Raw genomic sequence first — 19,012 nt, 5'->3', positions numbered from 1 at the left:
TTCAGGATCGCTTAAACAAGATATTACAACTTGGAAGTAAAACTCTGGACATGCAAAGAATTTCATAGAATCCAATTATATTTAATAGATTTGGTACTTAAAATAGAAGCAGGCACTTCAAACATATTTTATACTCCCGAACATCAAATTTCTTGTCAATAAAATGGTGCTTTTTAACAAGAAATACATATGCTAGTGAGAGACCTTAGGTGACCAATGGGTACAAAAACTTAGCAAAATAAGCATTAATGTTTAACTTAATCCAGCATTCAGGATCATACAGTATTTCCTTCCTTCAGTTCCAAATAAGGCACATGACACAGCACCAATGCCTCTTATTTGGTTTCCATTACATACAGAGATTTATAGCTTTATTTTTGTTTTTAATAATTATGTAAACTGATTTTAATATTTTTAAAGTACAGTAGGGCCCCGCTTTACGGCGTTCAGCTAATACGGACATTTCAAATACGTAATGACCAAAACTCGCTATACGGCTCCCGCCACCTGACTTTCTAATACAGTCACTGCATACTACCGGGTTTGTTTACATTTTTTGTGAGCTCCGTGAGTACCGTGTCTCCCCATTACGTCTGGAAGCCTTCCAAAATTTCAAGCGTTTTAAAGTTATTTCATGTTTTATATATAGTCTGATAATTATGCTTATATGTACCTAAATACTTACACACTGTGCTGGCATGCAGGTACACATTAAAATCACTAAGAGTGTCTTATTAGTCTTGAGGATGCCATATTAATAATAATAATACACAATAATAATGACTCTGAGGCATATTAAATGTCATATGTTAATACTGTATACACATTTTCAATATTCCATCTATGATATTTTTTTTCAAAACTGAATAATAAGCATGCTACATAACATATAGCCCTTGTGGCTTAGCACTTCTTTTTGATTATAATAATAATAATAATACATAACATATAAGCATAATAAATACACCCCACAGTAGAATAATTAACATAATATGAAATGTTTTTCTAGTCAGACAGTCAGAAAGAACACTTTCTCTAGTTCAACACTAAAGATAATGTGTACACAGTAATATTACTGTTGGAAGCTAAACAATATTGTATTTATTATCATTATTATTATTATTATTATTATCATTACAGCCTCTCCTCACTTACTGACGGAGTTCCATTCCTAAGACCACGTCATTAAACAAATTCATCACCAAATGAGGAGCATACTATAATGGTAGTGAGTTTGTGTCAACCATCTTTGATATTGTTTTAATGTCACCTTTGCACCATATATAAAATTTCTGGTATATTTTTAAATGTTTATTACAGTAGTGTACTGTATATTGAAATAACCAGAATAGAGGAAATCAGCTCTGATATACATTATTTAGGTATGAATACTAGTCGGACACAATCGTGAGTTCGAGGCATCAGTAAATGAGTACGTTGCTAAGTGAGGAGAGGCTATATTATTTTTATTATTATTATTATTATTTATTATCATAATACAAACAGTTTACATTGTACACAATGTAAAGTGTTTGTATTATGGTATAATACAAACATGTGTTTGTTTACATCCTACGTGTCTCTGTCCTCTCTCATTTACTCATTCTCTCTCGTTTATTCATTTTATCTCGACTCACCTCTCGCCCTGCATTAAGACTACAAATATTTTAAGGTAAGTAATGAGTAAACTGTATGTGCATTTTATCACTCTGGGATGCTTTAAATGTTAAGTGGATGGGGTGGGATGGCCTGGCTGGCTACCATACCTACAACACCTGATTTCTTACTTTAAATACTACTCGTCTCACCCTACATTAAGACTACAAATATTTGAAGGTAAGTAATGAGTGTTTACTATATGTGTATTTTACTTTTTTGTTTTTAATGCCTGGTTTTACTGCTAACTTAATATGTGTTAGTGTAAACTTATAAATGCATACAAATGCTAGATAATAAGTGGAAAAAAAGGGAGTTCCACTTTACGGCAATTTCCACTTTACAGCAGTAGCCTGGAAGCTAACCAGCTGTATAAGTGGGGCCCTACTGTACAATATTACAGTGGTACTATTATGAATAACACAATTTTATGAATAACAACACAATCTTTAGCACATATTACTGTGTGCATAACTGAAAAACTTGGAAACATGTAAGATTAGATACATCAGTATTTTTATGTACTGTTCAGTATTGGTTTATGAAAATATTTTAAGGCTATATATCAAATCACACTCATTTAAGACAACAAATTTGTAGTAATTAAAAGGATGTGACAAAGCCCAATATTTATTATACCAAACACATTTTGTGTGTATTTTCTGCAAAAGACAGGTAGTGAAACTTTTGTGTATACACACTTCAAGATGAAATGTACAAGCAGTAATTAGTCTGAACTATATGCAATACAGAAATGAATCTATAACACAGCTGACTGCCAAAACAAAGTTTTGAAACATTTGTTCTAGTATGAAAAATGAAAGCACACATATTATGAAAGTGCTATATTAAAAACATTTTCAACTTCTGCTTACAATAAAAAAAAATTGCCAGGAATGAGCCACCAACCCTACTCAAGATCAGAACTGCTGGTGTGAAATCTACACACTGCTCTGACAGAATAATTTTTATTTTGTTTTTCTGGTTGATTTAGCCTGATGAAACTGTACATCTATCACTTTTATATTTTGTAGAAGTGACCAAACTTTATAGTTTCTCTTGGCCTACCATAACATTATTCCTTTCTGAACTAATCAACAAGGCACTTTTCACATGTACGGAAGAATAGCAAGAGTTGAACTCTTAAAAATTACTTTCCTAATCTACAATATCAACAAGTCCATAACAAAGGTTTTATTATAAACCTAACTGCTTGTTAGAGAGATTCAGAAAATACATATAATTATAAATAAAACAAAATGTCTAAGGTAATATGCAACTAAACTGAAGAAAGGCCATTCAAATAAAATACAAATTATTTGTTTAAAATACCCAAATTCAAAAATCTAGGTTGTGTGGGGTCAAAATTATGACAAAATTTTATGGCTTAAGACGAGTTTATAACACACCGAAGTTTTATATCTAATTACAGTCTTTTTACGGAAAACTTCAGTCTCATAGCTTTGGCATTTCTTACATTAGTGTATCTCAGATGCAAGACTCATGATAAAAAACAAACCTTCATAATAAATAAGACTAGCTACAAAGTTCTATATCACAAGTTAAAGCATTTAATTGGCATAAGGTTTCCATTCCATTAGATGAGCACTTGCAAGTAACTATTGAGAGAATCATATAAATTACCAGTGTATCTGGAGAACCTGAAAGTGGTGTTACTCAAGGTTAGCTCATTTTAAAACCTATTCATTTTGCCACCAACTCATAAATTAATAAACATAATAAAGATACCATATTCTCATGAGTATGAAACCAGTAGCTAAGTAATTACATTATCAGTGAAAATTCAACCAAGCAAAAATTATGTATTAATACAATATTTTCAAAATAGTAAAAGGACACAAAATCTTTGTTTTATTAACTTTTTCAGCCATCATTTGATTACTAGATACAGTATTGTAAAATTAACAGAGAATTCTCATAAATGAAGTTCAAAAGCAACCATGATCAGGAAATTAAAATTCTTAGCATATGGTGTTCGGTGACAAGCTGGAGTGTCACAATCCTTAAAACTAGTTAATTCCATCACTATATATTAGTGTATTAAATGCCAATATCTGAGAATTAAGCACTGCAAATTGTTAACAAACCTATGTATTCCATTCTTGATTCCAGATGAGTCAATCAAGTTCATTCATAGAAAGTTCACATTTTCCTAGATTCAGAAATTATAAAAATATATTTGGAGGCTCTAGTGGCTGAGCTGCAGCAGTTATATTTCTTCCAAGAAGACTGTGCTACTTAACATAATTTGGTCAGGATCTGGTATTACTGCTCTTTAGTAATTAACCCTTTCAGTGTTGAGACCCCTGATCCTTGACTTATTCTGTGTCAAAAAGTTTTCAAAACAAAAACAAAATTCTTATGAAATGATAGAGAATCTTTTCCCAATGGTAGTGACACCAAAAGTACGAAATTTGATGGAAAACTTACAAAATGACGCACGTGTGAAGTTAGTGATCTTGGCGATATTTACGCATCAGCGATTTCGTCCACTTTGGCCCTATTTTCAGCCAATTCCATCGTTCTAGTCGATGAAAATTGTAGCTATTTTGCTAGAACTCCATTGATTACAGGAAAACTCTCATTTACCGATTTCAACTACCCAATAAAGTGGTCAGAAATTGGCAATTTGGCCAAGTTCAAAATAGGGTCCAAAATAAACAGGACAGACATTCCTGGCCCTAAAATAAAATTTTCTTTTTTCATTCTCACATCTCCAGGCCCTTCTTATATTGCTCTTGCTTTCCATTTTGAATTTTTATTTTCACAAAAAATAGAAGATTTACTGTTACGCAGACTACTGTATTATTATAATTGTATAAATATTGTCAACCCATTCGTGACTGTGTATTAGACTGGCCAGTTGGGCACGTATTGAACAGTGACGTCATTTGTTTACTCTTGAACATCGGCAAAAATCGAACATTTCCGCTACTTTGAGCTCAATTTCAAGATATTTTTCATAATGAAACCAATCAAAATCATCTCCATTTCTGTAATATATCTTCCATTCTATCAAATGAGACCAAGAAAACAGGAATACAACCATAAATACCATACAAAAATACACCGCAAAGTCACTGTTTTAAACCAAAAACACGGTCAGTTTTTTTTCTCATGCACTGCATGCTGCAGGATTTTTTTTATACTGTGCACACTGACCACTCAGACCCATTCTTTCATATGTAGGCCTACCAGCTTTCTTCCACCAGATTTGAAGGAGATAGAATTTTGGCGTAGTATTATGGGACCGACGTTGGCTCTCAAGCTGTAATATTATGGGACTGACAATGAAAGGGTTAAAATACATTTTCTAATACAAAATTTATTATGAGAAATATTTTGTGTAATACTTGAACCAAAATATTCTATAGGATACTTTCTGCTTTGGGGATTAGCGTGGACGGTTACAAAGCATGGCTTGCTTCTGCAGTGTTTTAAAAACTGAGGTTGGAGAGTTGAAGGAGGAGGTCTTGCTTCTCCAGGAGGAGATTAGGAGGCTGAAGGTCCACCTCAATGGGCCTGGGAGAGAGTGTGAGGTGGTTGGAGATGTGGGGAATGAGGCTTCTAGCAGTGAGGTGCAGTCTGTCTCTCACTGTGAGGAGGCTGTAGGTGGGGAGGTAGTAACGGCTACCAGCAGTGAGGTGTCCGCCAGCACCTGCTACAAGTGGGGAGTTGTTCACAGTAATGGGAGGCGCATCAGAGTAAGGAAAGTTAAGAGTGAAGATCTGAAGGTAGGAAATCGCTTCTCTGTTCTCCAGGATGAATGTACTTCAGTGGCCAGTGAAGGTAAGGGTACTACTGCCCCTGCTAATGAAGGTAAGCGCATTCTTGTGGTTGGTGACTCTCAGGTAAGATATGTTGACCGTGCTTTTTGTAATAGGAATAAGAAGATGAGAGATAGAGTGTGCTTCCCTGGAGCTGGTGTTGGGGACATTGTCAACAGACTGGATAATATCATGTCAGGTAATGGGAACAAGCCCATTATCTGTCTCAGTGCTGGTGGAAATGATATTGGGAAGGGTAGGAGAGAAGAGCTGCTAGATAAGTACAGGTCAGCTATAGATTTCATTAAGTCTAAGGGAGGGATCCCAATCATATGTAGCATCTTGCCTAGAAGGGGAGTAGGAAATGAATGGTTGTCTAGGGCAATTGGTGTAAATTGCTGGCTAGACAGATACTGCAAGGAACTTGCAATCCCATTCATTGACAACTGGAACAACTTTTATGGCAAACATGATATGTATGCAAGGGATGGGGTTCATCTCTCTGGGGCAGGGGTGGTAGCACTTGCAGACTCGATTGAGAAGGCCATTGGTGAAATGCCTATGATTTTAAACTGATGGAAGATAGAGGTATGGGTGTGTGTGGGAAACAAGCAGGTTGCAACACTTGGGTTGGAAACAGTAAATGTATAAAAGGCATTCAGCATGAAGTTATAAATAAAGACAATAGAACAGGTCAGCAAACAAAGGGGGACAGCAGAGGGCAGCAAGGGACTAGCTCCCTTAAGGTTTACTATACTAATAGCAGGAGTGTTAGAAATAAGATAGATGAGCTAAGATTAATTGCAAGTGCAGGAAACATAGATATTATTGCTATAACAGAGACCTGGCTCAATCTGAAAGATAGAGAGATGCCCTCTGAATGTCACATACAAGGCTATAAATTATTCCACACTGACAGGGTCAACAGGAAAGGTGGTGGAGTAGCGATGTATGTCAGAGACAATTTAAATTGTTGTGTTAGACAAGATATTAAATTAGAAGCGTCAGCCACTGAATCTGTTTGGTTACAGCTTCTCGAGGGCCGAGAAAAACTAATTTTGGGTGTGATTTACAGGGCCCCAAATCTTGATAGGGAGTGCAGTAAACTTCTATGGGACGAAATTCGTAAGGCATCTACATACGAAAATGTTGTGCTAATGGGAGATTTCAACTATAGACAGATTGACTGGAGCAATTTGACAGGAAATTTAGAGTCGGGTGACTTTCTTGATACGATCCAGGATTGTTTTTTAAAACAGTTTGTGACAGAGCCAACTAGGGGAAATAACCTCCTTGACTTGGTTCTTGCCAGTAGGGAAACACTAATTAATAATCTTGAGGTTAATGATGAGCTTGGGGAGAGTGATCACAAATCACTCAGTTTTAACATATCATGGAATTCCCCTAATAATGGCAATCAAGTCTCCGTCCCTGACTTTCGCTTGGCTGATTTCATAGGACTGAAAAATTACTTAGGTGGGCTGAACTGGAATGACCTGACTAGGGGTCAGGTAGGTGGTGATGGTTGCCGATATGATGCTTTCCAGGGCATAGTTCTAGCTGCTCAGTCAAATTATGTTCCAAATAGGGAAATCAGATCAAACAAAAATGATCCTAAATGGATGAACAATAGATTAAAATATCTGATTGGTCAAAAGAGAGGCATATATAGGCAAATCAAAAGAGGAGAGGGGCAATTAAGAAATCGATATATTCAGTTAAAGAGAGAAATAAAAAAGGGAATTAGAAAAGCAAAAAGAGATTATGAGGTTAAAGTTGCAAGAGAATCGAAGACTAACCCAAAAGGATTCTTTCAGGTATACAGAAGTAAGATCAGGGACAAGATAGGCCCACTCAAAAGTTCCTCGGGTCAGCTCACTGACAGTGATAAGGAAATGTGTAGAATTTTTAACACATACTTCCTCTCAGTTTTTACACAGGAGGATACCAGCGATATTCCAGTAATGATAAATTATGTAGAACAGGACGATAATAAACTGTGCACTATTAGGGTCACAAGTGACATGGTCCTTAGGCAAATAGATAAATTAAAACCTAACAAATCCCCAGGCCCTGATGAACTGTATGCAAGGGTTCTAAAGGAATGTAAAGAGGAGCTTAGCACACCTTTGGCTAATCTTTTCAACATATCACTACAAACTGGCATGGTGCCAGATAAGTGGAAAATGGCAAATGTGATACCTATTTTCAAAACAGGTGACAGGTCCTTAGCTTCGAACTATAGACCAATAAGCCTAACCTCCATAGTGGGAAAATTTATGGAATCAATAATTGCCGAGGCAGTTCGTAGCCACCTTGAAAAGCATAAATTAATCAACGAATCTCAGCATGGTTTTACAAAGGGGCGTTCCTGCCTTACGAATTTATTAACTTTTTTCACTAAGGTATTTGAGGAGGTAGATCATGGTAATGAATATGATATTGTGTATATGGACTTCAGTAAGGCTTTTGACAGGGTCCCACATCAGAGACTATTGAGGAAAATTAAAGCACATGGAATAGGAGGAGAAATTTTTTCCTGGATAGAGGCATGGTTGACAAATAGGCAGCAGAGAGTTTGCATAAATGGGGAGAAATCAGAGTGGGGAAGCGTCACGAGCGGTGTTCCACAGGGGTCAGTGTTGGGCCCCCTGCTGTTCACAATCTACATAAACGACATAGATGAGGGCATAAAGAGCGACATCGGCAAGTTTGCCGATGACACCAAAATAGGCCGTCGAATTCATTCTGACGAGGACATTCGAGCACTCCAGGAAGATTTGAATACACTGATGCAGTGGTCGGAGAAGTGGCAGATGCAGTTTAATATAGACAAATGCAAAGTTCTAAATGTTGGACAGGACAATAACCATGCCACATATAAACTAAATAATGTAGATCTTAATATTACGGATTGCGAAAAAGATTTAGGAGTTCTGGTTAGCAGTAATCTGAAACCAAGACAACAGTGCATAAGTGTTCGCAATAAAGCTAATAGAATCCTTGGCTTCATATCAAGAAGCATAAATAATAGGAGTCCTCAGGTTGTTCTTCAACTCTATACATCCTTGGTTAGGCCTCATTTAGATTATGCTGCACAGTTTTGGTCACCGTATTACAGAATGGATATAAATTCTCTGGAAAATGTACAAAGGAGGATGACAAAGATGATCCCATGTATCAGAAACCTTCCCTATGAGGATAGACTAAGGGCCCTGAAACTGCACTCTCTAGAAAGACGTAGAATTAGGGGGGATATGATTGAGGTTTATAAGTGGAAGACAGGAATAAATAAAGGGGATGTAGATAGTGTGCTGAAAATATCTAGCCTAGACAGGACTCGCAGCAATGGTTTTAAGTTGGAAAAATTCAGATTCAGGAGGGATATAGGAAAGTACTGGTTTGGTAATAGAGTTGTGGATGAGTGGAACAAACTCCCAAGTACCGTTATAGAGGCCAGAACGTTGTGTAGCTTTAAAAATAGGTTGGATAAATACATGAGTGGATGTGGGTGGGTGTGAGTTAGACCTGATAGCTTGTGCTAACAGGTCGGTTGCCGTGTTCCTCCCTTAAGTCAATGTGACCTGACCTGACTAGGTTGGGTGCATTGGCTTAAGCCGGTAGGGACTTGGACCTGCCTCGCATGGGCCAGTAGGCCTTCTGCAGTGTTCCTTCGTTCTTATGTTCTTATGTTCTTATATATATATGAATGTTGCAGCGAGGAGAAGGCTGGAGGCAGTGGAGATGTCATGTCTGAGGGCAATGTGTGGTGTGAATATAATGCAGAGAATTCGTAGTTTGGAAGTTAGGAGGAGGTGCGGGATTACCAAAACTGTTGTCCAGAGGGCTGAGGAAGGGTTGTTGAGGTGGTTCGGACATGTAGAGAGAATGGAGCGAAACAGAATGACTTCAAGAGTGTATCAGTCTGTAGTGGAAGGAAGGCGGGGTAGGGGTCGGCCTAGGAAGGGTTGGAGGGAGGGGGTAAAGGAGGTTTTGTGTGCGAGGGGCTTGGACTTCCAGCAGGCATGCGTGAGCGTGTTTGATAGGAGTGAATGGAGACAAATGGTTTTTAATACTTGACGTGCTGTTGGAGTGTGAGCAAAGTAACATTTATGAAGGGATTCAGGGAAACCGGCAGGCCGGACTTGAGTCCTGGAGATGGGAAGTACAGTGCCTGCACTCTGAAGGAGGGGTGTTAATGTTGCAGTTTAAAAACTGTAGTGTAAAGCACCCTTCTGGCAAGACAGTGAGGGAGTGAATGATGGTGAAAGTTTTTCTTTTTCGGGCCACCCTGCCTTGGTGGGAATCGGCCGGTGTGATAATAAAAAAATAAAAAAATATATATATATATATATATATATATATATATATATATATAGATAAATAGATAGTTACACAAGACTGATTGGAATTGGTAAAATGGACACTTAGTCCATGGCTATGTAAAACTAATATACAGAAAGTATCCTATAGAATATTTTGGTTCAAGTATTACACAAAATATTTCCCATAATAAATTTTATATACAGAGCGGTACCTCGGGATACGAACAGCTCAAAACTCGAACAATTATGTAAGTGCTTTTGTAAGTGTATTTTCGGGGGTCTGAAACGGATTAATCTGATTTACATTATTCCTTATAGGAACAAATTCGTTCGGTATCAGCACTCGAACAGCCTTCTGGAACGAAAAAGATTCATATCCTGAGGTACCACCGTATATATATCTATACACGTACTGTATATTTTACCTTCATTTTCTGTCCTAATTATGGCTAAGTTACACAGTATTCAAACCATTTCACAAAATGTTTACCACAAATGTTATCAGAATGCAATGAATTATGACTAATAATCATATTTCACCACACCATTAACATCATTCTTACATAAACGTATTAAAGAAATATATTAAGCTTTGGTGAATGGTGTGAAAGTGTTTTAACAATGTTTTTTTTAAGTATAGTAGTATGTGTGTGTGTGTGTGTGTGTGTGTGTTTCTTCAGCCATGTATGCCATCCACTAAAGTAATAGCCACCATTTATGAGGAGACAAACGAGGAAGTTGGCAATTGTCCTCTCTACCCTCGCTTGTATTTGCCCAAAAAGGCTTGGCAGTTAGGACAATTGTGTTCCACATTCATGCAGTCATTAATACAGCAGGGAATCAGGCAACAACCCATCCAGCATCTGTTACAATAGAAAAAAAAATTGTAAAAATGAGAGCCCCTACTTATTAAATCTGCACACATGTTCATATATAGTAAATCATTTACTAAACTGTGACTGGCTGAGATTCGATCCCACGTCACACTGTCCCACCCCATGAGACAAGACAATGTACACGTTTCCCTAACCTCTCAACCATAAATCCTACAAATACCATGCACCCAGCAGAGCTAGGTGTTACTCATGGTATGAGGACACTCATGGCAGTGGTAAACTCAGGGCTAATGTCAACCTCCTCCCTTTTGAATAACAGCCTCCACAAGCAGTCTATATAGTAATGAAACCATGAAACAAGTGGTAATGAATTGTGTTAATCACTCACATACTAGGAACCTTTATACTTTATACAGTATTTTAATGTGTTCAGTATGTACAGTACTAAACATTTTGTGTGACACACTGTACACTTTTAACCCTTAAACTGTCCAAACAGATCTATGTTCACATGCGTAGTGCTCCAAAAGTAGATATACGTTTTTTTTACATATTTTCAAATACAGTTGACCCCCGGTTAACGATATTTTTTCACTCCAGAAGTATGTTCAGGTGCCAGTACTGACCGAATTTGTTCCCATAAGGAATATTGTGAAGTAGATTAGTCCATTTCAGACCCCCAAACATACACGTACAAACGCACTTACATAATTACACTTACATAATTGGTCGCATTCGGAGGTAATCGTTATGCGGGGATCCACTGTATAACAAAAAAACGTAGATCAAAGTTTTTTTACATGTTTTCAAATGTAAAAAAAAGAAAAAAAATTACGAAAATTTACGAAAAAACGTAGATCTACATTTGGACAGTTTAAGGGTTAAGAAGTGTATCTTGTTACAAAATAGCTAATAATGACAGATTTTGCTACAAAGTTTTAATGCTTCATACAAATGCTACTGGGTGACCATAATTATTGTTCCAATAAAGCTTTTTCTTCAAAACTGTTAAATACCTAACACTTGCATATTTAAATATAAAACAAAGATAACTCTGACAGTCAAAAATTTATTTATCATAGTATTCATAGATGTTAAACCCATGTGAGTCATTCAGTATTGCACAGAAAAGTGGTGGCTGAAATTCAAGGATAACTAGCAAAAAGCATTGAGGGTGAACACAAGAATATAGTAGGCACAGGAATACCTCATTAATACAGCGAGTTATGTTCCAGACTGCCACCGTAAAGCAAATACCAACTTAACCCCTTAGCTGTCCAGACGTAAAGCTACGTTGTTACCGCTAGCGCTCCAAACATAGATCAACCTTTTAGTTTTCCTGCCTCCAAATTTGGCACGATTGGCTTGAGATGCCTGGTCAGCAAAGAATGGGTCTTGATACTCAATGTGTGCAGTATTAAAAAAAATCTGGGAAAACTTAGTACACCTTGTGGGAGCGCCAGCTAGACCAAGCAGAGCAGCAAACACCAGGGATTCACTGATGTCATATCGTATTAACACTCCTTTTAAGAGAAAAGTGATACTGACCCCAAGTTTAGTGGCTTTGAGGTGGATGTGGCCATAAGTGGTCGAGGAAATGTCAAAAACCTCAATAATAACCCATGGGCAACATTTGTGCAACATCCTTTCAATTTTGGTACCACTGGTAGTGTCATCCTGCCAGAATGTCCTATAACCTATGCCCTAAGTAAAGAGAAACAATTCTGGACCGTGTAATACGTGTTCGGCTGCCTGGCTGTCTCTATCTCCGTCTGTCTGTCTGTATCTATCTCTGGCTGTCTCTATTGCTGTCTATCTATCTCTTTATCTCTCTCTATCTCTGCCTCTGTCTATCTCTGCCTCTGTCTAACTTTGCCTATGTCTATCTCTGCCTCTGTCTAACTCTGCACCTGTCTATTTCTGCCTCTGTCTCACAGGTACACATAAATACAGTGGACCCCAGGTTCACGATATTAATCCGTTCCTGAGAGCTCATTGTAAACCAAAATTATCGGAAAGCGAATCAATTTTCCCCATAAGAAATAATGGAAATCAAATTAATCCGTGCAAGACACCCAAAAGTATGAAAAAAAAACTTTTACCACATGAAATATTAAGTTTAATCCAATATAATAATTACAATAACAATAATAACAATAGAATAATCACAATAGAATAATTGACACTTACCTTTAATGAAGATCTGGTGATGATTGATGGGATGGGAGGAGGGGAGAGTGTCAAAGTTTTTAATGTTTAGAAGGGGAATCCCCCTCCATTAGGACTTGAGGTAGCAAGTCCTTTTCTGGGGTTACTTCCCTTCTTCTTTTAATGCCACTAGGACCAGCTTGAGAGTCACTGGATTTCTGTCGCACAACATATCTGTCCATAGAGGCCTGTACTTCTCGTTCCTTTGTGACTTTCCTAAAGTGGTTCACAACATTGTCAGTGTACAGGTTGCCAACACGGCTTGCAGTAGCTGTGTCAGGGTGCTTTTCATCAAAAAAGGTTTGCACTTCAAGCCACTTTGCACACATTTCCTTAATTTCAATAGTCATTAGCACCCTTGGTCTCGATGGGTTGGCACTAGAAGCTTTCTTGGGGCCCATGGTGACTTATTTTGCAGAAACAAGCACCAAAAACAGTGATAATATGGATAATATGGAATGTACCGAATGTATCCTTAAATGCGCGCACAATGGCTGGCTTGTAAACACTGGCACACACGGGGCAGTTCAGGCCACACGTGGACACGTCTCGTACGAATCGTATCGCATACCGGGTTTTGTAACGGGAACCGAGGCAATTTTTTTGCGATATAATGCTTCGGATACCGGATTTATCGGATACCGATGGCTTCGTGAACTGGGGGTCCACTGTACAATTATAAATAGTGTAAATTACCAAGGATATCCCAAAAAATCTAGACAAAGTGCTATACAGTAGGGCCCCACTTACACGGCAGGTTAGGTTCCAGGCTACTACCGAAAAGCGGACATCACCGGAAAGCAGAACACCATTTTTTTCTACTTATATATGCCAGATAACAAGTTTACACTAATGTATATTAATTTAGCAATAGGACTAGGCATTAAAAACAATAAAAAGTAAAATACACACACAGTACACCCATTACTTACCTTAAAATATTTGTAGTCTTAATGTAGGGTGAGAGGCGAGTTTTATTTGTAGGAAGTCAGGTCTGGGAAGTATAGTAGCCAGCCACGTCAGCACACCCCACCCACACGTAATATACCACGTTCAAAGCGCCCCAGAGCAATGAAATACATATACAGTACATTCAATACCTTAAAATATTTGTAGTCTTACTGTAGGGTAAGAGGTGAGTTTTATTTATAGTAAGTAAGGTTTGGGAAGTATGGTAGCCAGCCAGGGCAGCCCACCTCACCTACATGTAATGTAAACAAACCAGGCAAACCTGTCTGGTTTTTGTTCATACCATAATACTGTACAAACACTTTACATTGTGTACAGGTTGTTTCCACACTGATACAGTAGAATAAGAGGAACACTTCCATTTTCATGTAACACCATTTCTAGAAGAAATGGCGCTCTGAGTGAAGGCATATGAAAGGAATAATTTTCTAGTTACCCCCAGTAATATTATAGTGTACACATTTTCTCTGATGTTGAACTAGAGAAAACGTTATTCTTGCCATCACTCCTACAAGTCGCCTGGCTACCACATCTCACATTTATGTTAATTTATTCTACTGTGGGGTAGATTTATCCTGTTTATATGTTACGTAGCATGTTTATTATATAATTTCTAAAATATATCATTGATGGATTAATGGAAATGTCTATATTAACGTAATATACGACATTTAATTCTAAGTAGTAGGTTGGTAAACAGCAACCGCCCAGGGAGGTACTACCGTCCTGCCAAGTGAGTGTAAAACTGAAGCCTGTAATTGTTTTACATGATGGTAGGATTGCTGGTGTCTTTTGTCAGTCTCATAAACATGCAAGATTTCAGGTACGTCTTGCTACTTCTACTTACACTTAGGTCACACTACACATACATGTACAAACATATATATATATACACACACACCCCTCTGGGTTTTCTTCTATTTTCTTTCTAGTTCTTGTTCTTGTTCATTTCCTCTTATCTCCATGGGGAAGTGGAACAGAATTCTTCCTCTGTAAGCCATGCGTGTTGTAAGAGGCAACTAAAATGCCGGGAGCAAGGGGTTAGTAACCCCTTCTCCTGTATAAATTACTAAATTTAAAAAGAGAAACTTTCGTTTTTCTTTTTGGCCACCCTGCCTTGGTGGGATACGGCCAGTTTGTTGAAAAAAAAAATGACATTTAATATGCCCAAGAAATTACGTATTATTATTAACCCTTAACCCCTTGACTGTCGCAATCCCCAATCCTGAGGTGTCTCCTGGTGTCGCAAAATTAAAAAAAAAAATATATATACTATATTTTTTCTTATGAAATGATAAGAGAATCTTTTCCCGATTGTAATGACACCAAAAAAATCGAAATTTGATGGAAAACTGACGGAATTACGCCCTCACAAAGTTAGCGACCTTGGCAATATTTACAAATAGGTGATTTCGCCCACTTTGAGCCCTGTTTTCGGCTAATTCCATTGTTCCAGTCGACCAAACTCATAGCTATTTCTTTAGAACTCCATTTTTTCAATCAATTGAGCACAAGAAACTGCCCATTTACCGATTTCAACTACCCAATAACGTGGTCAGAAATTTGCAATTTGGCCAATTTCACGAAAATTAAAAAATATGACAATTTCAAAATAAGGTCCAGAATGAACAATGCAGACATTCCTGGATCTAAAATAACATTTTCTTTGTTCATCAGTCATGTCTCGAGGTCCTTCTGATATTACTCTTGCTTTCTATTTTGAATTTTTATTCAAACAAAAAATAGAAGATTTACTGTTATGCAGACTACAGCAATATTGTAATAATTATACAAATAATGTCAACCCATTCATGACTGCATATTAGAATGGCTAGTTGGACATTTATTGGACAATGACATCATTTGTTTACTTTTGAACATCGGCAAAAATCAAACATTTTCCCTACTTTGAGCTCCATTTCCAATTCTTTTTATAGTAAATTCAAACAAAATCACCTCTATTTCTATAACATGTTTTCCATTCTATCAAATGAGACCAAGAAAACAAGAACAGAACCATAAATACTATAAGAAAATAGACCACAAAGTCGGCATGGAGTTTTTTTTTCTCATTATGCACTGCATGCTCCAGGATTTTTTTTATATGGTGCACAATGACCACACAGACCTATTCTCTCACATGTGGGCCTACCAGCTTTCTTCTGCTTGATTTGAAGCCGCTAGAATTTATGAGTAAATACAGTGGACCCCCGGTTCACGATATTAATTATCGGAAAGCGAATCAATTTTCCCCATAAGAAATAATGGAAATCAAATTAATCCGTGCAAGACACCCAAAAGTATGAAAAAAAACTTTTACCACATGAAATATTAAGTTTAATGCAATAGAATAATTACAATAACAATAGAATAATAACAATAGAATAATTGACACTTACCTTTAATGAAGATCTGGTGATGATTGATGAGATGGGAGGAGGGGAGAGTGTTGAACCTATTGTTTAGAAGGGGAATCTCCCTCCATTATGACTTGAGGTAGCAAGTCCTAATGAGTAATGTAGGTCCTGCTTGGCAATTTCTTCCAAAACAGGCCTGTTTCGTCACAATTAAACACTTGTTCAGGTTTCAATCCTTCAGCCTCTATGTACTCCTTGAATTCATGCACATATTTTTCAGCCGCTTTGTGGTCTGAACTGGCAGCCTCACCATGCCTAATGCCACTACGATTCTTAAATCTTTCAAACCAACCTTTGCTGGCCTTAAATTCACTCACATCACTACTAGTTGCAGGCAATTTCTTTACCAAATCGTCATGCAACTGCCTAGCCTTTTCACAAATGATCGCTTGAGAGATGCTATCTCCTGCTATCTGTTTTTCATTTATCCACACCAATAACAGTCTCTCAACATTTTCTAACACTTGCGGTCGCTGTTTCGTAATCACAGTTGCACCTTTTGCAAGAACAGCTTCCTTGATTGCCGTTTTCCTGCTCATTATAGTAGAGATGGTTGATTGGGGTTTACTATACAACCTGACCAGCTCCGACACACACACTTCACTTTCGTACTTTGCAATTACAGTGGACCCTCGACATTCGATACTAATCCGTTCCCGAGATCTATGAAATGTCGAAAATATCGAAAGTCGAATTAATTTTCCCCATAAGAAATAATGGAAATCAAATTAATCTGTGCAAGACACTCAAAAGTATGGAAAAAAAATTTTTACCACATGAAACATTAAGTTTAATGCAATAGAATAATTACAATAACAATAGATTAATAACAATAGAATAATTGACACTTACCTTTAATGAAGATCTGGTGATGATTGATGGGATGGGAGGAGGGGAGAGTGTGGATGGTGTTAGTGTTTAGAAGGGGAATCCCCTTCCACTGGGACTTGAACTGGGAGCCTCACCATGCTTTACCACACTGTGTATGCCACTACAATTCTTAAATCTTTCAAACCAACCTTTGCTGGCCTTAAATTCACTCACATTACCACTAGTTGCAGGCAATTTCTTTACCAAATCATCATGCACTCCGACACGCACTCCACTTTCGTACTTTGCAATTATCTCTTTCGTCATTTCAATAGTCATTAGCATCTTTTTTCTCGAAGGGTTGGCACTAGAAGCTTTCTCGGGGGCCCATGATTACTTATTTTACAGAAACAAGCACCAAAAACAGTGATAATATGGATAATATGGAATGTACCGAATGTATCCTTAGATGCGCGCACACTAGCTGGCTTGTAAACGCTGGCACACACAGGGCAGTTCAGGCCACATGTGGACACGTCTCGTACAAATCGTATCGAATGTCGGGTTTTCCATCGAATGTCGAGGCAAAATTTTTGCGTTAAAATGCATCGAATGTCGGATTTATCGAATGTCGATGCCATCAAATGCCGGGGGTCCACTGTATCTCTTTCTTCATTTCAATAGTGATTAGCACCCTTTGTCTTGAAGGGTTGGCACTAGAAGCTTTCTTGGGGCCCATGGTGACTTATTTTGCAGAAACAAGCACCAAAAACAGTGATAATATGGATAATATGGAATGTACCAAATGTATCTTTAGATGTGCACACACTGACTGGCTTGTAAACACTGGCACACACGGTTCAGTTCAGGCCATATGTGGACACGTCTCGTACGAATTGTATCGCATACCGGGTTTTGTAACGGGAACCGAGGCAAATTTTCTGCGATATAATGCATCAGTTACCGGATTTATCGGATACTGATAGCATCGCAAACCGGGAGTCCACTGTATACGTCAAACACGGTACCTCCTAAGAAGTATATATACGACCAAAACAGTCAAAGGGTTAAACTGCCCAAACGTAGATCTACGTTCATGCGCGTAGCGCTCTGACCTTGATTTTCTCCATTAGAAAGCATGTAAAAAAACGTAGATCTACGTTCAGAGCACTACACGAGCAAACGTAGATCTACGTTTGGACAGTTTAAGCGTTAATATGGCATCAAAAGTAGAGAGACTCTTAGAGATTTTAATGTTTACCTGCAGGCCAGCACAGTGTGTAAGTATATTTAGGTACAGATACACATAAGTATAATTATCAGAGTACAGTGGACCCTCGGCTAACGATGACATCGGCTAGCAATACAATCGGATAGCGATGCATTTTAGAGTAAAAATATTGGCTCGGCCAACGATGAAAAACCCTGTTAAGGATAATCGTCCCAAATGCGTCCGCCTGTCTATCCGGCCTGAGCGCGCCTCAGCTACCCTGCCTTCAGCTAGTGTGCCATTGTTTACAAGCCAGTGTGGATGGTTCCACATATACATTCGATACATTTTGTATTATTCCATTGTTTTTAGTGCTTGTAACTGCTAAATAAGCCACCATGGGCCCCAAGAAAGCTTCTAGTGCCAACCCTGTGGTAAAAAGGGTGAGGTGAACTATCAAATTGAAGAAAGAGATAATCACAAAGTATGAAAGTGGAGTGCGTGCCACCGAGCTGGCCCGGTTGTATAACAAACCCCAATCAACCATTGCAACTATCTTGGCCAACAGAAAGGCAATCAAGGAAGCTGTTGTTGCAAAAGGTGCAGGTATGCTTACAAAACAGAGATCGCAAATACTCGAAGATGTGGAGAGACTGTTATTGGTGTGGATCAACGACAAACAATTATCAGGAGATAGTGTTTCACAGTCAATCATATGTGAAAAGGCAAGGCATTTGCATGCGGATCTCATTAAGAAAATGCCTGGAACTAGTGCTGATGTTAGTGATTTTAA

At 37.9% G+C, this 19,012-nt stretch overlaps 1 protein-coding gene across 4 annotated transcripts in view; it reads right to left on the bottom strand.

The window, feature by feature from the left end:
• Positions 1-9,757: 9,757 nt before the first annotated feature.
• LOC128684742 (LITAF domain-containing protein) overlaps positions 9,758-19,012 on the bottom strand; it is a 76,341-nt gene continuing 67,086 nt past the window's right edge. The window contains exon 3 of one of the 4 annotated variants that reach the window (XM_070104408.1): positions 9,758-10,632. In XM_070104408.1, coding sequence (XP_069960509.1) covers positions 10,524-10,632 — 109 coding nt within the window. In that variant the 3' untranslated portion in view covers positions 9,758-10,523. The remainder of the gene's footprint in view (positions 10,633-19,012) is intronic. The other 3 variants (XM_070104414.1, XM_070104420.1, XM_070104424.1) reach the window with 3 other exon arrangements.

Source organism: Cherax quadricarinatus, chromosome 5, assembly GCF_038502225.1.
Source record: "Cherax quadricarinatus isolate ZL_2023a chromosome 5, ASM3850222v1, whole genome shotgun sequence".
NCBI classification, from domain to species: Eukaryota; Metazoa; Arthropoda; class Malacostraca; order Decapoda; family Parastacidae; genus Cherax; species Cherax quadricarinatus.
This window is presented reverse-complemented; position numbering and strand designations above follow the sequence as displayed.